General features: G+C 34.7%; 3 protein-coding genes and 1 pseudogene across 3 annotated transcripts; 3 read left to right on the plus strand and 1 right to left on the minus strand.

Annotated features, from left to right (window-relative positions):
- The first annotated feature begins 1,251 nt into the window (after window positions 1-1,251).
- LOC122595772 (vesicle transport v-SNARE 12-like) lies at window positions 1,252-5,147 on the plus strand. The gene is made up of 6 exons (XM_043768209.1): window positions 1,252-1,374; window positions 1,587-1,695; window positions 1,852-1,910; window positions 2,008-2,196; window positions 3,820-3,990; window positions 4,864-5,147. The coding sequence occupies exons 2-6, from the start codon at window positions 1,596-1,598 to the stop codon at window positions 5,014-5,016; spliced, it is 672 nt and encodes a 223-aa protein (XP_043624144.1). The 5' UTR covers window positions 1,252-1,374; window positions 1,587-1,595; the 3' UTR covers window positions 5,017-5,147.
- Window positions 5,148-5,891: 744 nt separating this feature from the next.
- LOC122595767 lies at window positions 5,892-8,525 on the plus strand. The gene is made up of 5 exons (XM_043768204.1): window positions 5,892-6,416; window positions 6,568-6,667; window positions 7,361-7,481; window positions 7,892-7,987; window positions 8,258-8,525. Exons 1-5 carry the CDS (start codon window positions 6,074-6,076, stop codon window positions 8,393-8,395), a joined length of 798 nt encoding a protein of 265 aa, XP_043624139.1. The 5' UTR covers window positions 5,892-6,073; the 3' UTR covers window positions 8,396-8,525.
- Window positions 8,526-9,827: 1,302 nt separating this feature from the next.
- LOC122598735 lies at window positions 9,828-10,043 on the plus strand (annotated as a pseudogene).
- A 2,532-nt stretch (window positions 10,044-12,575) lies between these two features.
- Window positions 12,576-15,288, minus strand: LOC122597408 (G-type lectin S-receptor-like serine/threonine-protein kinase At5g35370). Its single transcript, XM_043770006.1, has one exon. It carries the CDS (start codon window positions 15,278-15,280, stop codon window positions 12,659-12,661), a length of 2,622 nt encoding a protein of 873 aa, XP_043625941.1. The 5' UTR covers window positions 15,281-15,288; the 3' UTR covers window positions 12,576-12,658.
- Between the last annotated feature and the right edge of the window lie 6,696 nt (window positions 15,289-21,984).

Below are 21,984 nucleotides of genomic sequence, written 5' to 3' on the forward strand. Positions count from 1 at the left end.
GTTGAGGTTACACCTCCGTCAACCAAAATTTAGGTACATAACCATAAAAAAAACATATGGTACTACTTGTCATGACAAGGAGAAATATAAAAAGTTCAACCGGATAAAAACAAACAAAGAAAATAGATTATTGAACTGATTATATATACATCTATACACGAATCTGAATCTACACAACCATTATAAGAGAGGGACGACGGGCAACGATGGCGTGTGATGGTGGCTGGAGAAAAGAGGGAGACAGTAGGAAGGTTTGAGATCGAGAAAGAGGTGTTTGGAATTTAAATTGTGTGAAGAGATATGAAAATGTGTTAAGATGAGGAGAGTAAAAACTAAGGAAAGAGATAAAAGAAGAAAGAGGAGAGAGGCGAAGTAATAGACAAAATATTATAGGACTATACAACATAATGCATTTAAAATACAATGATCAAAACATGAAGAAGAAACCATACTACTTTTTAGATTAAGGGGGTGTGCAAGGAGCATAGACCAACACATAAAATAATATTACATATTATATGCACCTAATAATCACTTGTTTATATGTATATAACTCAATAACTTGTTATTTTCTAATAACAAAGTGTGTCAAAGAGTACTTTTTTAAACGAAATATTTATATACAAATGAGTAATTAAAATAGTTTTTCCATCTAAAATACAACTTAGAGCATTGAATCTAAACAAGAGTTGAACTTAACAACCTAATGATATATGAAATTATTGAATTCAACTATAACAAATGAAATATTGAAATAGCGTCATATCAAGGTGTCTAACCAAAAAAAAAATTGACCACCATAGTTCAAATTTGATGAACAAACCAACTGTCAAACCTTGATATGTCACTCTTAATCATCACATAGAGACTTAACCATGAAACCAACTCGGTTTAAAATTTTAAGCACGAGAACAATCTTGGTCCGTAAAACTTAGTCATCATAATTTCAAAAATAACCTTATAATTCATTAATTCAGAAAAGAAAATGATATATCTTTTTAAAAATTAATCTAAAATTCCTTTTAAAACTATAAAATTATAACATTTGTATTCCATTAAATCTTTTTTCTAATCTCATCTTTGTCTTCATAAAAATTTTTTAGGTTATTTAATTGGAAAAAGTAAATTAGTTATAAAAACGAGGCTTATATAAAATATATAAATCATGTGCCGAAAATAAGCAAACCATATGAACTTTGTTTCGACCTGTCGAAACAAACCATGAGTCCATTTATTTACACACGTTTCATTACCGGAAGCCCGCAGACAATGTAAACACCACGGCCCACATCTCAAAAGGATTTCCCATTTATTCATTTTCCATTTTTCTTTCATCACGATCGTTCTCAAAATATTTTAGTATTTTCTATCTCTGTAAGTCACAATACTAATCGATCTACACTTTATAATCCCTCATTTTCATTTCAATTAATTTGATATGTTATATCCAAATTAGCCTTAATCTGATCACTTGATCGGATCTCAAGTCTAGGGTTTTTTTCACCTCAATTATATTGCATCATATTTAATTAGTCAATATGAATCCTTTTTTTTTTTAATTAATTATTTTTTTTTTATTTTTGTAGAAATTTGAGATGAGTGAAGCACTATTTGAAGGATACGAAAGACAGTATTGTGAGCTGTCTACGAATTTATCCAGAAAATGTAATTCAGCTTCTTCTATTATTGATCCAGGTATTTATTCATTTCATATATATATATATATATACATATATAAGTAACTTTGTATCTATATATATTTGCTTATATTGATAACTTATATATATATATATATATTGCTTATATAGATAACTGATACTGTTTTTAATTGCAATATATCATGATATGAAGAGCAAAAAAGCAAAGAGATTTCAGAACTACAATCTGGATTAGATGAGGCTGATGTTCTGGTAATAAGTAGCCGGTTTTTATCGTTGTTTTTATGCAAAGCGTTCTACGGTTTTCGGTTTATAATTTACATATGGAATTCTTAAAATTTTTTGGCAGATAAGAAAAATGGATCTTGAGGCAAGAAGTTTGCAGCCAAGTGTGAAGGCAATGCTGCTTGCGAAGCTTCGAGAATACAAATCGGATTTGACCAAGTTGAAAAAGGAAGTTAAAAAACTTGCTTCAGCTAAAGGCGGTCAAACTGCACATGAAGAGTTGCTCGAGTCCGGAATGGTCGATGCTCATATGGTAAAAGTACTCATATATCGTTTATTTATACCTTTATGTTTTTTGTGAAGAATTCGTCTGCCTGTTTGTGTGTTTTCATCTGTCTTGAACTAGTAATTATCTAGATGTAAGTTTCCTATGCTCATAGATATTATAGATTTGATTTCGTTGGTAATAATGATCAAACAAGTAATTGTAAGGTTATTTTGGAAGATAGGAGGTGACGATCCGTAGATCTACAATGTTGATGTAAATTACCGAATGAACAATTTTTTTCCTGAGTAAAACAGTAATACATGTTCTTATGGAAGGTTAATGGTAATTTTAGTATACTTCTGCATTGACTATTGTTGCCCTTTCGTTGAATTTTTCTAGAGCAGTTAGAACTTTGCAATTAACTACTTTATCCCAGGATATTTTCTTAATCGTAGATACATTATACTGCTCTTTGTCGTTTCAAGAACTTGGCCCATTTGCAGTGAAGTACAAGCATAAGATTAAGATATTACCTTTATTTCTTGAGTCTTGTTTTACGTCAATGTGTAAGATTCCAGCTTAAATGCTTTCAGATGTTCTCAAGTTTAGACGACCTTGTACTAAGTGTCAGTTTTTAAAAGGCCACTAAAAAGTGAAATTTAGGGAGCCTGTATATAGTTCATAAATCAGGCTTATGCCGCTCGCCCGCTCCAATGTCCAACATTGGCCTAAAATTAGTGTTTGTTGCATCATACTTGTATAATGAGATACATCTACAATATCAGAATCTCCCTAGTGGCCTAGTTCATTTACCACACGACCTTCATGGCTTCATTTCTAAAACACAACACCTTACGTCTGAAAAAGCTCAGCTATACCTTGAAGCAGTCAAAATTAGTAGTATAGAAGGTCTCGTATAGTCATATAACTGGCAACAGACCATTTACCGAGCTGGCCACTTGGTGTTACCTATGAACTTGTAGTAACGGACTACCAAAATGATTCTAGTTAGGGGTTCACCATTCACATCAAGCTATATTTTGTAAACTTTTCTGGGAAAAAAGGGGTTTGCATCTGCTATAGATACACATTACATAAAGGATTACCAACAACAGGTTGCTAGTCTGTATTTCCAAGTTGATATGTAATGTGTTGTTGCAAGCTGACAATTTTTTTGGGTTATAAGAGGTATACCCCTTGGTTAATTTTATCAATATTGTAATTGTAAAAACTTACAAATCACAATACATCTGGAAGTAAATGAGACATGCCTCATGACGTCGTCCAAAGAAATACAAGTCACCAATACTAATCCAACACTGAAACCCAAAAAAGGAGTCATCAGTGATGTGCTACAATAATGAAAGACGTGCCACATTTACTAACAGCTAGCTTGAAGCAAAGTGCATTTTCTACTTGGTTATGGTTTGCGTGATACCTTCTACTAGGAGCTCGTGATACAGTTAAACATTTTCTGATGGATGGTGTTTTTATATATTGGAAGTGATTAGATCTACCATAGATGAGTTAGGAAGTTTGTTACATTGTTGATGTATCCTTTTAAGTGTGTGTCTGATATCGTAGGTTGACATCTTTTTCATATAACAAAACTCCATCTCGCAAAGAATTTATCCAGTGGAAGATATTTTCACTGATGGTTCATTACAGGCTTCTGCAGGTCAACGAGAAAGAATGGAAATGTCAACTGAGAGGCTAAATCAATCTAGTGATAGAATTAGAGAAAGCAGGAGAGCTGTGTTTGAAACAGAGGAGATTGGGGTCTCAATACTTCAAGATTTGCATCAACAACGAGAAACTCTCCTAAACTCGCACGCAAAGGTATCTTACATGCTACATTTTTTCTCGTCTTTTGTGGCACTAAATGAGCATATTATATTCACCATTCTTCATTTTTGTGGCACTAAAGAGGGTATTAGTTTAGTAATGTTATCGCATCGAATGGACCATATAATAGTGAATTTAAATACTTAAATGAATGGAATTATTGTGCTGCAATGGAAAGGTGTTAGTATGTTTGATAGGCATGCTCGTTGTTAGTCTAGACCTTGTTTGGCAACATTTTTGTTTTTACATTTAGAATATGACAACTAAATAAAAAAACTACTCGTAAAAACCTAAAAAATTGTGATTGACTCACGCTTATCTAAAAAACTGTGTAGTTGATAACTTGTACACTCGACTTTGATTAGTTGAGATGTTGAGTTGTGAATCTAATATAACACAGTTTTGATTTTTATTTACTTTCATCTTAGTATTATGAAAAGTAAATAGCTCTGCTAAACGGGCCAATTTTTTAATCAGGTCATCCTTGTTACATAACAAAAAGGTGTAACCAAAAAGAACAAGTGCTACCACACAATACCTTATGATATGGTTGTGTTTTCATGTGCCAATATATTTCATTTTTTCCACATCAGAACATGGGTCCTTTATATTGCGTATATTCTATTGTCAATTGATTGACTATCAAATCACACATTTGCACACCTTTTAGCATATGATTCTAGCCATTACAATTAGTTCGACAGATTCATTTATAAAAAAAAAAGGGTAATGGGGATTGGGGGGAACCCTATTCTGTATTATAAATTTTGGGAGACGATAAAAACTGCATATGTTCTGAGCCCCTAGTCCCTTTTCAATTCGCCAGGCAACAATTATCATAACAACTCTATTTCTTTGTTTTGTCAGCTTCATGGTGTGGATGATGCGATTGACAAAAGTAAGAAAGTGTTGACATCTATGTCAAGAAGGATGTCAAAAAACAAGTGGATCCTTGGTTCAGTGATTGGAGCCTTTTTGCTTGCAATCATCTTTATCTTGTATTATAAGATTTTTCATTAGTAAATGGCATCTAAATACGTTGACCATATTGGATGTACATATGTTATAAACCTTGTTCTTGCCAAGTCAGACACCATCTCTCGTTTGAGCTTTGTTGTAAAATTATAATGGAATTTGATCTCTTCATTTTACCTTTTAGCATGATCCTCGATAATTAAACAAGATTCTGATAAAAAGGTCTGCTACGTCTTGTAATGGCTATGCTTGTGTGATTACTGTCATGCATATTTTTCAATTAGAGAGTTTCCCACTGTTCGGACATTACAGCTGAGATGGTCTATGTGTCATTGACTCATTGGTCACCTCTTTTGTTTCGATGCACTTGCGTGTGAATATAACAAGGTTCATTTTCATAACTCATTACTATGTTACAGTTTAGAAATGAAACTATTTTGGGGGTGGCTTAATGTGCATTTTTATGGCTCTTGCTCTTGATGTGCATTATCAGTGAAGTTTGTGTACAAATAATGTCTTCAACCACTTGGTCTCTTTTCTTCAACTTTAAAGAAGTGATAGGAATTATTTTGCAAATGCAAAATTGAGCAGAAATACACAAAGCGATAAATAGCGTCAGCATCATAATACAAAATACAATTACATATCTCTTGAAACTCTATTAATTTATTCAAGAAAATACTTATTTTGAAACGGAAAAAGTATCATAAAATAGTAACCAAAACATATTCAATTTCTATTAAAAAAAAAAAGTGGGGTTGAGATCCTTCGGATTCAACCAGCAAAAAAAGGTACTTCGTAGTTCGTATATTATTATCTTAGAAGTTAGACCTATAGTTTTATTTAAAGTTTAATTATTTATTGCAACAGTATATCAAAAGTAAAAGGCTAAAAAAAAAAAAAAAATCTTAGAACCAATGAAAATAGAAATAGTAGAAATAGAATCTCCATAATAGATTCAGTAAACATTTCCTTTTCCGGGTATAGTCGGGTATTTCAGTCGTTCACGCTGCCACCGATCAACACCACCTTCTCAACCTACTCTCTCACAAACACAAACACAATTTCTATATCTATAATTCCATCATCATAAAAAAAAAAAATGGAATCCATCTCCACCGTCTCAACCTCAATCATCCTACCTCCTTTCCATCACCACCGCCGTAGACTCACCTCCGCCACCAGATTCCTTCATCCCGATCATCACCGTCATCTTTTCCATTCAATTTCAACTTCAAACCCTAGGTTAAAACCTTACAGAATCGAATCTAAATTAAACGCCGTTGCCGGAAATAACGGAGAAGAAAACGAAGAAGTTGATGAGGCGTTAAGATTAGACGGAAGTATACCTGGTTCTTCAAACCAGTTTGTTGAACAAGTTTCATCACGTGCGTATGACATGCGTCGTCATCTTCAACAATCTTTTGATTCCAGCAGTTATGATGGTATATATCTTTATCTTTATATGTTTTTAAGTTGTTGTAGTATCTAATCTTTTGGTGTAGGGAGTGTTTAGAAAAAGTGGGTTTGTATGCTATAAAAATAAGCACTTAACTGTTGTAAGTGACTCACTCAAATCAACTATTTTTGATTTAGTATTGGAGGCCAATCCATGGAGAGAAGATTCAAAAGCTGTCTATGTGTTAACCCGCAGAGAAAACCAGCTGTGCACAATGAAAACACGAATGAATCGCAGGTATCACTTCTCATTTTTCACTTACGCTCTATATTATACATGCCCGCACATAAGGTGTAATTGTGAGGTGTAAGAATAGCGAAATAGTAAGGAGAAGCCTTGATACATTTGCTTTCGCAAAAACTTCTCTTTAACAAGAGAAAACAAAATCTAGAAATTTTGGATTGTTGCTTGGTTGGGTGTATTATAGGCTAAAGAATAGTAATGGTAATGATTGGTAAGGAATGGAGCATTACCTGGATAATTGGGGAGAATGAATGTAACTGATTCTTTCATTACCTTTGCCTTTCTTTCCTTTAACTACTTTCAAGCAAGCATGCCCTTAATAATGAATCGAACAGTGGGCTTTATGTTTTAATGTTTTATCTCTAATGCATCAAACGGGTGTAAGTGAAAAGGTAGCGAAAGTGGAAAAGTATTAGAAGGATCTGAAGCGTCAAAATTTTGCGAAAGCATATTTATAATGCCTTGAAACCTCCTGCATGATTGAGATTATTCCTGAACTAATATAACATTTGTAATCATATTTGATACTTATTGCTTATAAATAGTAAAATTCAGTGGGACATGTTTTGGCTCAATCCAACCTAAACCGACCTGGCTTGTTCTGACCTTTTACATCTTCCATCTTTATGCTGTTTTCTTCTATATATAACTTGTACTTCTTTCTTACAATTTTGGTTTTGATAACAGTGAAGTTGAGAGGGAACTTGGGATGTTGTTTTCCAAAGGACGCAAGTCAAGAAATCAAACAAAGAAACCAACAGCCAATAAGTTCCAAATGCTTGTGGAGGATGTGCGGGATGGAGTGCTTGTAAGTTTTACTCTTTTCTTCACATTTGATTTATTAAACCCTTTGTATCTCAACAGTAGTCTTTCATATAGCGATGCCATTTTTTTGACCCATTCACTCAAAAGAGAGTTGTGATGGGTTATATAATGATCTCAAGCTGGTTACCTTTAAATGAAACTGTGGGTTGTCATGGGTTTTATTATCTCAAGGTCACTGGTTATCTTTAAATTGAAACTTGTAAAATGGGTTGGAAGTGACTTGAAGGCATTTTAAATGTTTAAAAGTTACTTTGGATTTTGACCCCTATAAAAATTTACCTATTTTGATTTCTGACCCAAACCTGCTTCAAGCTGCTACTTGAACCGCCCTTTTTAGCACTTCTATCAAAGTAAAGTGATAATAGTTTCACACATCTAAATTTCATATTACAGGTATTTGAAGACGAGACCGAAGCAGCAAAATACTGTGATCTGTTGCAAGGAGGAGGTCAAGGTTGTGAAGGGGTTGCAGAGGTTGACGCCTCATCGGTAAGGACAGCTTCTTATATATAAATAAACGTTATGTACTATATAAGAGCTACAGTTGCTTGGTGGTTTCCAAAAAGCTTATATGCAAAATTGGACTTGGTTCTATTAGGGGAAAAAGAATACCGACCAATATTTTAAAACAACAAGTTAATGATTGTATCTAACCGTAACCAATGGAAGAAAGAAATAATTTGAAGATTCATGCATGAAGTATATAGGTAAACAAAGTGCATTCTAAAGCTTGATGTTTATGTAAATTACGAGTTGCAGGTATTTGATATGTGCCAGAAGATGAAGGCACTTGCTGTTTTGTTTCGAAGGGGAAGAACACCTCCTTTACCAGAAAGCCTTAAGCTTAACTTGAGTGCTAAGAAGCGCTCCCTTGAAGACCAAGAGGATTTTATGTGAACAATTTCGGTCGTGCTGCCATATCGTACATAAAGTACATATATATATTGTATATAATCAACTTACAGAACATGGATTCATTTAGATACAAAATTGATGATTAATTATACACCTTTCCCTTGTGCCTATATACATCATTCCATCTGTTTTCCTTACACGACTTACTTCCCGGTTTCTGTCTTGTTTGACTTGGGAAATAACTTTTGGAGATCTGGTAGATTTTAACTCATTTCAAGCTTGTTCATGTTGAATTGTTATGAAGAAATTTTCCTACAAGCATCAACACTTTCCTAAGTTTAGCCATAAGTTGATGTCTTTTTATTTTGGAAAGATGGCACAAAATACATGGTGACACGTCCATACAGATGAGCACAAGATCACAAGCAAACCATCTCACACCTACAACACACCTATTTTGACTGAATTATATAAATAATTTTATTGCAGTGTAACAAAATTATACCTTCCATCTGAAAACAACACCCATGTGTAGAGCAGCACAAGAGCAGAACTAGACTAAACACTTAACAGTGCTTTGAACCATAAATTGCTGATCGTTTCAACAATCAGATTTCAAATTCTAAAAATTGAATATCCATAAAGTGTAACAAAGTTGAGGTGATCTTTAATCTTCAAACACCACTTAATATTACTGCCTCTCAAATCATTCGTTTAGTACCCATCCACTAAGCCCTCCTGAATAATTATTTTTCTATAGAATCCAAGTCCATTGGGATAAACTTTCCACCAATCAAACACTTTCCGCCACACTTCGAATGCTCCATTATAACACGAGATAAAGTTTAAGCTGATACATATATGATCCAAGGGCGAGATAACTTCTGACCCCGTGTCTCCATACTTTGCCATCTAACACCGATGACGGCCAACTACTCGAGTGCTCTACCCGAGAAGGCGTCCTCAATTCCCGGCCCTATCAATGCTGTCATCCGCTAGTAACTGCCACCAATCGTCTCTACAATTCTGCACTGGACTATTGTTATGCAATACAGATAAAAGCACCTCCACCTTTCACAACCCCCTATCCATCAGTTCCCATTATCCAATCAAACCCCACACCTTTACTCCTTCCTTCTCTCTAACTTAATGTAGTTTACTCTTATTTGAAAGCAAAGATTAATGTGTACAGTTCTTTTATCTATAGACATTTGGAGTGTATTTTGGCCGCAATTTAGAGAGTCTAAACATGTATTCTGATCCACATTCATTATTCATACGTATTGTTACTAGAAAATATTGATGATAATTAACTTTATGTTTACAAAATACGAATATAGTTTACAAAGGTACTAAGTTAGGAAAGAAAGAAAGTTGAACTTAAAAACTTGAGGAATTATCCCACATCGATGGAAAGATAAAAGCCAAAGGGGAAGGGGTGTAGTATAAAAAGTGAGCGAGGCCATTGAGAAAGACACTTGCCTGGACAGGGTCAATGAATGATCAACAGGTTCATGGCCTAGGTTTGTGACCTCTATTGCGCTTTACGGAGGGGTGCCTACCTAAGGTCAGCCCAAGTGGTCGAGCCTACGTCATAAGCCCAAGTGGTCGAGCCTTTGTCTTAAGCCCAAGTGGTTGAGCCTACGTCATAATTTGTGGAAGAGGGAGCATTTGTTTGCGCAACCCCCGCAATTATATAATTTAGATGTTTTAACTTGTACAAGGCTTTCTAAGGTTGATTAAGTCAATGTATACCAATTATTTTAAATCCGACAAATATACAATTATTGATAATGTGAAACAGATAGACATGATATCAACTTATCGAGTATTAACTACATCTACTATAAGATGTTATGAATGACGTGATATATTTCTAAACTGCCTTAAGATTTGTTTTTAATGTACAAACTATGACCAAAATAACAAACTATGACCAAAATTATACAATTAACGACCAATATATATATATATATATTGTTTTTTTCTAAAATCATAGTTTAATTACCTTTATCATATGCTTTTTTGAATTAAACGTTTACGGAATAATCTAATAATTTTAAGATGACTAAAGTAATAACTATTTATTTTTTTCTTTCCACATTGAGCAATATATTAATCGGGATTTTTTTTTGAAAGGTGTGAATTATTTACTCGCAGCTGGGGATCTAGATTATGTTGTTTTAACCAGGTCCGAGCTAGAGAACTCACTCACCTTCAATACCTAGTAGGAGGAGAAACTCCCAACTAAACCGCCCGAATGCACGACATTTAATTGGAATAAAACCCTGCCCACTTTGCAGGATTCAAACTTACTTCACTGGAGGACTTTATTGTGAAAGTCTTTCAAATGTCATTCCCATTTCTCGAACTCAAAACCTCTAACATGTAAAGCTGATCCTCAACCACTAAGCTATAATTCTTACAAATTCTTTCTAAACCCAGAAGGCATTAATTCTCGTATATATCCAAAGCACCAATTTTAATACGTCATGTATATTGTTTTTTAAACATGGTAATTTTATATACTTAGAAGCGAGGTTCAATTATCTTCGAAGAATTCGAAGTACACTTTTTAATCCATTTACCGTGTTGTTTGAACTTTTGACTACTACAATTAGTATTCTTTTATCGTGGTGCTTGAATTGGTACAAGTATATCACCAAATATACATGCTTGGAGACCTTTATAAATTAAATTAAGAAAGTTTATATATACTTAACTAGTCGTGCTTAAGCTATATGCTTGACTAAACTTGCTAATCTGTGGAGAATGTTAGAATATTTCTTTATTTGAGTTGTTTCACCAAGGTTTGTTTCAACTATTTGGTAATATTATATATTAATTGTTATAAAAGATTCATGAGGTTTACTACTGCACAAGTTGTAGTTTTTTTTTTTTTTTTTATAATTTTGCCGGAAACTTCGTGTCGCGATTCGACAGCGGGAGGTCTACCATACGTTGTCTTAATCGGGTCCGCTCTAGAGAGCTTACTCGGAGTAGAAATGCCTATTTTAAATACCCGATGGGGAAAACCCCTTACTAATCTGCCTGAAGGCACGACTATTAATAGGGATAAACCCTGCCCCCTCAGACTTGAACCTGAGAATACCTAAGTTAAGCTCTCATAAAGGACTTAATTCATATGTCTTCCTCATAGCTTAATCCAAGACCTCATGTAAAAAAGGATGACCATTTAACCATTAAGCTAAATCTCAAATACAAGTTGTAGTTATTCATATATAAAACTTGGATGAGATGAGATGATACTGTATAAATTTCTATCAAACTAAATGTTAAAGTATATCATATATAGCCTAGTTGTGCTCATCCACTCCATTTCATCTTTAAAATATATTGGGGTTTGTAAATACAACCTTAAGGGCTGTGTTTAAGGTGTATAAATTATTTGTACATTTACCATGAAAATCAGGGGGCAGACTTTTAATACAAAAGGTACAAGTTTTTTTATGCACGTTAAATATAGCCCTTAGGGCTGTATTTAGCATTTCCCAAATATATTTATATAAGAATCAAATAATATATAAATCATTTAATAGCAATAATATTTTACATCCTGTTGGACTTTTTAAACCAATTGACGACCAATTCCATGTTTACATGTTCCATTTCCATCTTACGTCTTTAGTAAACAAATTAAATGACAATTATTTGAGTTTTAGGATGTGCCGATGCGGTGCTTCGTTGATATATATAGAAAAAAAGTCGTCTTCCACGGATTTTGGGTCCCAATATCGTCTTCGACGGTGTATGGAGAGGTTGATATGTAGACAACCTTATCCCTATCAAAGGTAGAGAGGCTGCTTCCAGGTTCTACCATAGGTAAAAAAGGACCTCCAGCCTTGCTGGGCATGAGGATCGAACCCATGACCTCTGTTTCTAGAGGCATGAGCTTCAACCACTGATCGGTTGATATATATATATATAGAAAAAAGAAACTAAAAATCAACATCATAATATCAAGTATTTAATTTGAAAGTTGACTTAGTGGTAATATGGTAGTATAAATTTATTTAAAGAGACTCTTGGTTTAAACTTTTCTCGATAAATATATCATGATTGTATAGAATTTACCCAAAAATATAGAAATACTGGTTGGTTAGACACTTAGACCACAATAATTTCTTAACAATTTACACAAAAATCAATTTCGAAAAATTTCAAACCCTCAAAACTACGGTACAACGTTCACTATCGTTTATATTCGTAACATTATATACTTTCTTGAAAGTTAAGAAAACAAAAGTTAGAAATCATTCAACAATAATATATACATTTTTACTGTTATCTAGGACCCGAAACTTGTTGTGCTGACATATACGAACAAGTGCTCGGGGACACACTTGGACTACTACTATCCATGGTTGGAACCATAAACCCACTCGGTACCTCTACTTCGACACCGGTTTCAGCCATTGATGGCTCGGTGAGCCTCCTTCCATAGAACCGCAAAAAGTTTAACAACTCCAACCGCGGTTCACTAACTGGCAACGTTCCTTCTAGTATTGCAACCACATTAGCCATTGTGGGTCGTAACGAAGGGTCTTCGTGCAAGCAACATAGAGCGACCTTAACTAGCTTCTCGGCCTCTTCTCTTGACACACGACCAGTTAACCTTGGGTCAACAAGGTCTAAGTACCTACCCTCTTCGTGCATTTCCAATGCGTGTAATGGGAAATAAAAAGCTCTAGCACGATAATGGGTCCGGGTTCCTGAGGAACCCGAGGACTTACCCTCTGTGCTAGTAGTTGGGTTCCCTGAACTATGTGTTCGAGCTTGAACACAATTCTTTCTTCCTTGAATCAACTCCAATAAAACCATACCATAGCTGTAAACATCTGTTTTATCTGATATGGCCGCGTTGGTAAGCCATTCGGGTGCTAGGTACCCACGGGTCCCTCTCATCGTTGTAAACAAGCCCGATTGCTCCGGGCTAAGTAATTTTGACAACCCAAAATCGGAAATCTTTACTTGCATACTATCACTTAAAAGAATATTTTCCGGCTTAACATCACAATGTATAATCTTGTGCTCGCACCCGTTGTGCAAGTACGCAAGACCACGAGCAGTCCCAACCGCAATCTCATACCGCTCTTGCCATTCCAAAGGCGGTCCAGATCCAAAGATGGTTCTATCCAACGACCCGCGGCTCATGTACTCATAAACCAAGAACCTATCCCTTCCATGTGCACAAAATCCTTTGAGCTTAACTAGATTCACATGATGAATGTTTCCAATAATCGCGATTTCAGTACCGAATTCCTTCTGCCCTGCAGCACCTAAAGCAGTAATCTTCTTCACCGCGACCACCGTCTTATCACGAAGAACCCCTTTGTAAACTGTCCCAAACCCACCTGACCCGATTTGTGTACTAAAATTCGCGGTTGCCTGAACAAGATCCTCGTGATCAAACCTTATGGGTAAACCGGCTATCGAGAACATTTCAAGATCATCTGTATATGAACTATCAACCAATTTCTTAGAATTTGATCTCATTTTCGTACTTCTTTTTCTTCGATGCATCCAAATTGCGAAAATCGCAATTAATAGAACCCCGGATGCAGGAAGTAACACTAAACCAACCAGAGGGAAATCAGAACTCGAATTTTCATCTTGAAATCGAGATGCAGGTGAGGAAGATATTGCTTTGATAAACCCCAATTTATCATCAGAGTCATTACTTGAGCTTGAAATAATTGAACCCAAATTATTAAAAATCAAATAACATAGTCCTGATGAACTCTCATGAAATAAGCCCAAACAAGAACATTTTGCACTACAAAGATCTTCACATGATGATAGACTCACCCCACTTGCAAATGGATTCATATAATCAATCTCAAAATACTTCATCCCATTTCCGAGTTTTACATAGCTATAAGTCTCCGACGAGTTTTCTCGTAGGACACTTCTGTTCCCATCACAAGGTGTTGGGAACAATAAAGAACTTTCCAAAAAGGAACACCCTGTGTTTGTTTTTGGGTCGTTATGAAACCCTGGCGGGCATGAACACCCGTCAGCAGAACAAAGGCCGAGCTTCCCACATCTGTTGGGAGCCCGGCAAGTGTCTGCTGGCGTAGTGAAATCCGTCACCCAGTTTTTGTTTATGAATCTTGTGACGGTTAAATAACCGTCGTTTGTGATCTTTAAAATCCGGTAACCGGCATCTTTATCCGATGATGATAGTAATACTTGTACCACTACCCCTGAGTCACCAGATAAATAAAAGCCCGACCCATTTACCATGAGATATGATATGGGTTGGTTCGAGTTTTTAATAGATTTTGGGTCCATCAACAATCTATAGTAAGTTGAGTTTCGCCACTGAAACATCCCATCATAGGATGTCAAAGTGAACTTATAATCTCCAGCAGAAAAATCCGCCGGAGATTTCATTGAAACTAATGTTTTACCCAACAGAAACCGTTGTCCTGACACAACAGTATCTGTTGGGTAATCAAAAGACTGCCAGACAGATTGATTTAAGCTGTCTAGCAAAACCAAATTCCCAGAGTCAAACAAATGCAAAGAATCCACTTTTGACTCCACCGGGGGCGTAGACCATACAGGTGTCCCCGAATCATCATATATGGTGATTCCTGTTTGAGTGAGTCGAAGTTGACCCGAATCTGAAATGGGGTTGTTCCGGTTTGCCGTCCACACGATGACACGTGAGTCGGTATGATAAACCACGACATAAAACGAGGAGGAAGTCGGTTCTTGGCTAAGTATTGCCGCCGTGTAAGTTTGATTGATAGAACGTAAAAAATTGCCTGTTTGATCAATAAACGTGAAATGAGAGGCTGTGAAATTAGGTGAGACCGAGCCGGTGAAGATCACGGTGGACTTGGTGGCTGTGAAATAAGTTATAAGGAGGAGAACGGTGGTTATGACGGCGGCGGCCATCCATGCACTTTGCTCGCCGGAGAAAAATAAAAAAGAATGTTTGTTATAGTTTTTTAGGATAAGAATTTAAAAATGGCGGGTGAGTTTGTTATATTATTGGTGACGGTTTTTAAGAGTTGACTTATTTATAAATGTTTAATGAATAATAGTGACGGGTGTTTAATGTTATAAATAATAAAATAAAAATTACAATATGTGAGAGTTTCGTGACAGTTTTGGTAAGCTGTGTAGTAGGCGTGGACTATTTAAAAATGAAAATAATGTTGTTTGATGAGACAAAAAATGAAAAAATATTTTGTTAGAAAATGTTTATTCACGAGTAAAGTAATGACCAACAAAAGGATCTTAGTTGTAAATTGTAAATACTATTTGTTTTTGTCATTTTATTTTTGGAAAGATGATTACATGTGCCAGAAACAGAAGAGCCTAATCGGTATATTTTATTATGTTGGGACCATACAGCCATAGGTTCCACGCCTGTATTATTATATCTATACGAGAGCAAGTGTCCGCACGTTGCGGCGATGATACGATGGGAGTTATAGGTCATAAAGTGTGATAACCAAATGCCTTAACCGTACGTTCTCCGTCTTCGGATTTAAAAATTCGTCGAAAGTATATCAAATGACATCTCTAATGAAAGAGCATGAAATTTTAAGAACACCCATATAATTTTTAAAATTTATCGATGTACGGTTTTTGAGATAAATGAATTTTGAATGAATTGGAGGAATAAATAATTTATGAAGGAGAGACAAAAAAAAATGATTGGTTAAGATTTAAGGAGAGAGAAAGAGTGTTAGGTAAATATAGAATTGATATATGGGTACTTTGGGAAAGTAAATGTTGAAACTTAAAATGTAGACAGGGGAAATCTGCTTTATAATATAGTATAGATATATTAATAGAAGTGGAAACATGAACAGTAATTTGGATGAATAGTAACCGCCTACGTGGCAAGTTACTATTCATCGACCACACATCCTGAACTACTAATCGGATTTTGTCACATCGCATTTCGTTCAGGTTTTTAAATATGGGTTACTTATTGGTTTTTTGTATACTTTTTTTCTTTTGGGTTTCCAACCAATATGTTGCAACTTTTTCTACGTGGCGAGTTACTATTCGTCCACCACACATCTTGAACTACTAATCGGATTTTGTTATATCGCATTCCGTTCGGGTTTTCAAATACGGGTTACTTATTGGTTTTTCGCACACTTTTTTTCTTTTGGGTTTCCAACCAATATGTCGCAACTTTTTCATTGTCATATCTCGCATCATTATGTTCCATTTACCATGTATCATTATGTATCACTATTTAGTTTTTCTCAAACTTTTCTCCTTTGGTGCTTTTAACTAATATTACTAAATATATTAATACAACTTCAAGGATGAACAGTGACTGATGAATAGTAACCGCCTAGGTGACGAGTTACTATTCGTCCACACAACCTGAACCGCTAATCGGATTTTGTCATATCGCATCCCATCTGAGTTTTCAAACATGAGTTACTTATTGGTTTGTTACACACTTTTTTCTTTTTGAGTTTCCAACCAATATATTATAACTTTTTCGTTGTCATATCCCGTACCATTATGTACTACGAATAGTAACCGCCTACGTGGCGAGTCATTATTCGTCCGCCACACATTCTGAACTACTAATCGGATTTTGCCACATCGCATTCCGTTCGGGTTTTCAAATACGGGTTACTTATTGGTTTTTTTCACACTTTTTTTCTTTTGGGTTTCCAACCAATATGTTGCAACTTTTTCTACGTGGCGAGTTACTATTCGTCCACCACACATCCTGAACTACTAATCGGATTTTGCTACATCGCATTCCGTTCGGGTTTTCAAATACGGGTTACTTATTGGTTTTTTGCACACTTTTTTTCTTTTGGGTTTCCCACCAATATGTTGCAACTTTTTCTACGTGGTGAGTTACTATTCGTCCACCACACATCCTGAACTACTAATTGGATTTTGCCACATCGCATTCCGTTCGGGTTTTCAAATACGGGTTACTTATTGGTTTTTCGCACACTTTTTTTCTTTTGGGTTTCCAACCAATATGTCGCAACTTTTTCATTGTCATATCCCGCATCATTATGTACCATGTACTATTATGTATGATGTGTGAAAATCTAGTTAAATTAAAATCCTTAAAAATACCCCGAATAGAATACCACACACAATCGAGCAGTGGACCCGTCCGTATGCAATATAGATTAAAGCAAGTAAAGGTTCGTTCCACGGAGACTGCAAAGAGCTAGCGAGTTTTAAGTAGTTAAAAAGATTTTGGTTTTTAAAGACACCACATCATCTTGATTTTTATATTAAAAAGTTAGTTGATTTAAAGAGTTAGAAATTCCTAAGAATTTATCGAAAAGAAAATTGTCTTATATCAAATAGGATGAGAAGATCATCCACTTTCGACTCCGTGATACACTAACTCCGGTTGCATTTAAATTAAGACCCAATCCAAATATGTTGACAAGATAACCTAGACTCGAACAAAGAAACTCACTTAGTGGCCGACAAGCTTATAACTATATTCAAACCCATTAACTAACTAGTTCAATCCTAGAAAATTGGCACCACCAACATTTAATAAGATTTACCCTAATTAATTAATTTGTTTTGGTTAAATATTAACAATCATGTCTACTTGAAATTAATGTGACACCATCAACTATTAACTCCAATTAACAAATCGTTTCCTATAATTACTATGCCGTTTACTATCACTCCATGAATTAGCACCAATTACTCATAGACAAATAATTGAAATCAAACTTATATACTTCTGACACAATCGACAAAGAATGTAAGAATCACCAACAAGCACAATAATATAGAACAAGAAAACGATTCATTAAGATCTCGACATAACGCTAATAAAAACAACTTGGATTAAAAATATGCAACCATAGTCAATGTATCACTTCATCTCAGTGGATGACGAATTATTTAGCTACTCATAATCATAAACATAGCACAAAGAGAAAAAGTATGAGAGAACATATTGTACCAATGTGTAGAAAACAAGTAGAAGCTAAAAAAATCGATAACCGAATGCCTTGAAGCTTACGAACAACCCCTAGACCTTGATGGACGAAAAAGCTGCTAAATATTGCCTCAAAGAACCCTAAAATCGACTGGAGGTGAATGTATATCGAATGGAAGGGTTTTGGTCTTGTATTTATAGTGAAATCTCAAAGGGTTTTTAGCCGACCTAGTTTATGCACACAACAAGGAATCTGTGTACCGCACAAACTAGAGTTTCCATATTTTGGGCACCCGTTATGCACCGCACAAATTAGCTCTGCACCGCACAAACTTCAACTTCTAGACTCCTTGCCCGTTATGCACCGCATGACTTCCCTGTGCGCCGCATAGACACTTTTGCTCGACTTTCTGACCAAAATCACATATTTCCATGCGCCGCATACCCTTCTTATGCGCCGCACAAGCTACCAGAACTCACAAAACTTGTATTGTTCAATCCGTCTTCACTCGAACTCGTCCAAAAACCATCCAAATGCATCTTTTAACCTTCTAAATGCCATTTCTAACCATTATATATATTTATGGCTCCCAGAGCTGAGAGAAAAAAATCAACTCAACTTTTGATCTTGACCACTAAAATTAATAACCAAATTGATCTCAACCCTTAAAACTAATAGTCAAATAGTCAAACAACCAATGTAACCTGTCAGATTCATTCACATATATTAAATATGAAATTAAAATCAAGCATTTTCTATTATTAATTTAATTAATAGATCTGACTAAAAATTAATTACATATCTTTATACAAAATATCAATTCATTTACCATCTTTAACCATATCACCACCTACCAAAATAACTTCCGGCCACTACCTGCCACCAGCTACCAGTAGCCGCTGTTACCTCTGGCAATGCCACCACCAGCCGCGGTACACCTGCAACCAAATTCCATCCAAAACGGATGTACACACGGATCTATACCGCCGCACAACACAGATCTATACACGTAAGATTACATTAAGTTTTTAAACCACTATGTTCATTCATCACACATACACACAAATTTATTGAAGTATATCATACCCACAAAATTCATCAAAATTCATTACAAAAGTGAAGATACTACCATATAACCATTACGTTGATTCATTACAAAATTTATTTTTTCCATAGTATTGAAGTGTATCATGCCCATAAATATATCATCACACATACACACACACCCACGGATCTATAGGCGGATAAGCATACCCACAAATCTCTTATTACACGCACAAATATAGAGGCGAAGTAGTCGACGGGAGAAGAGGGGTCGAGCTAGAAGTGGCGTGCGATGGTGGCTGGAGGAGAGACACGGCGGGTCGTGTGGTGGTGAAAGGGCGAGTTGTGGCTGGACTAGAGAAGTGTGTGTTTGATAAAAATGTGAAATGAGGTTTGACATGATAGAGTTTTTGTTTTGTTTTTATCATTCCTGCCCATTTTTACTTTCTAATCTTTTTATAATTAAATGTCAAATACGAGTATATTTTTATTAAATATGTTTTGGGTCGTTCTAATCAAACATCATAAGTTTAATTACACACACCACATATATGCAATTTTCGTAGTCAAAATTACATTTTCAAATTTTTTTGCAACATTGGTACAAATTTTACATTTTGCTATTTAAATAAATTAAATTTTAATTCATATTAGTGAACCAATTTTGTTCAAGATCGAAGGAAATTAATTAGTATGCTATAATTTTGAAGTTTACTTAAGAATACATCTAAAGTTCTAAACAGATTGACTAGAAATTTCGTCAAATTAAACTCTTAACAAATTAACCATTTAATCTAAATTTTAAATAAATATATTAAATAAAGTTTCTTAGTGGTTTATACAAGATGTGTGTATTTGTAAACAACTGTTATTATTAGGGTTATCAATCGGGTCAACCTGCGCCGGGATGCCAAGTTGAAAATATATAATCCTAACTCGCCCACTAAAAATTTATTGTTAGAAATATCAACCTACCTCTATCTCGGGTCTACCAAATTAACCTAATTAATAATAACTAATTTTTGGCCATTTAGGTTGGCAAGTTAATGGGTTGACAAATCAAATGGCTAGCTTTGGGTCAAATATGTTGTTTTTGGTCAATAGGATGGGCAAGTCAATTGGGTTAGTTTGGGTTAAGCGGGTTCTTTTGGGTCAAGTGGGATGGCGGTCAAATGAATATAACTTAGGTCAAGTGGGTCAAATAGGTTTTTTTTTGGTGATGTGTGTTGATGAGTTGATAGGTCAAGTGGGTTTTGAGGTCAAATGGGTCAACATTATATATAATAAATATAATTTTAAAGAAGTTATTCAGGTTAACGGGTCAACTGAACCACCTAATAACCTAACCCGGGCCCGATAAAAAAAAATCAAGTTAAAGATAAAGTTGTACGTATTTCGTGTACTTTTAAGTATATATTTATTGTTTCTAACCCGGTCACCGACCGGGTATTGATCTAGTTGTACCTGTTCTAAGCTTGAAATCACTAACAATACCATCAAAGCATCGAATATACATGTAATTTGCACATAATTAAGCTTAAAACGACTTAGAAACGATATGAGAATGTATATATAAATGGACATATCAATGTATTATTATTTAGTTTTTCTCAAACTTTGCTCCTTTGGTGTTTTTAACTAATATTACTAAATATATTAATACAACTTCAAGGATGAACAGTGACTGACGAATAGTAACCGCCTAGGTGACGAGTTACTATTCTTCCACCACATATCCTGAACCGCTAATCGGATTTTGTCATATCGTATCCTATCTGAGGTTTTAAACACGGGTTACTTATTGGTTTGTTACACACTTTTTTCTTTTTGAGTTTCCAACCAATATATTGCAACTTTTTCGTTTTCATATCCCGTACCAGGTACCATTATGTACCACTATTACTTTTTCTCACACTTTTCTTATTTGTTGCTTTTAACTAATATATTGAAAACTTTCATTCAAATTTTTGTCATTCATTTATGGTTTTTGGTTTATTGCATATATAAAATATATGTATTCGTTAATATAAACATTTATAAGCGTTTGTGGTTTTGACTTTAGACATATACTAGATTTTAGACCCGTGTTTGACACTGGACACGGGGTTTACGATATTATCAATATTAGATCTTCATACATTTAATTCATAAAAACTTATAATTTGGAAGATATACGGTTCTAAGTGATATACTTTGCAAGTTGTAGTACAATAACCACATGTTCGTCACAGTCATTATTAGATGATACACATTGATGAGATGTTTGTAATAGTCATTCCACAAGGCACATGCTACAATAATTTCTCTATTATATAATTTTTTGAAACCAATTGTACTCATAATGTGATATTATTATGAAAGATTATTATTAATTAAAATATAAACATACTTGTGATCCCGTATTTGACATTCAAGTATTCGTGTTTGATCATGATACGGCCCATAACATGAATATGTTTATTTTCAACCACTGTCCAATGATAATTAGATAACAATTATGATTGTTTTCATATTGTTTGATAACAATTATGACTTTTGATTTGAGTAGCAATTGTAACTTAAAAAAATTAAATAAAAATACTTTTTGTAACGTTTTTAAAAAATTAAGAAAAACTTCTCAAATTCATGGCTAAAAATAAATATAAT

This window comes from Erigeron canadensis, chromosome 4, assembly GCF_010389155.1.
Source record: "Erigeron canadensis isolate Cc75 chromosome 4, C_canadensis_v1, whole genome shotgun sequence".
Lineage (NCBI taxonomy): Eukaryota > Viridiplantae > Streptophyta > Magnoliopsida > Asterales > Asteraceae > Erigeron > Erigeron canadensis.

Coding starts and splice junctions, on each gene's coding strand:
- LOC122595772 (XM_043768209.1), top strand. CDS start 1,596: ATGAGTGAAGCACTATTTGAAGGATACGAAAGACAGTATTGTGAGCTG. Junction 1,696..1,851: donor TTCTTCTATTATTGATCCAG/GTATTTATTCAT, acceptor CATGATATGAAG/AGCAAAAAAGCAAAGAGATT. Junction 3,991..4,863: donor TCCTAAACTCGCACGCAAAG/GTATCTTACATG, acceptor TTGTTTTGTCAG/CTTCATGGTGTGGATGATGC.
- LOC122595767 (XM_043768204.1), top strand. CDS start 6,074: ATGGAATCCATCTCCACCGTCTCAACCTCAATCATCCTACCTCCTTTC. Junction 6,668..7,360: donor AAAACACGAATGAATCGCAG/GTATCACTTCTC, acceptor TTTTGATAACAG/TGAAGTTGAGAGGGAACTTG. Junction 7,988..8,257: donor CAGAGGTTGACGCCTCATCG/GTAAGGACAGCT, acceptor TACGAGTTGCAG/GTATTTGATATGTGCCAGAA.
- LOC122597408 (XM_043770006.1), bottom strand. CDS start 15,280: ATGGCCGCCGCCGTCATAACCACCGTTCTCCTCCTTATAACTTATTTC.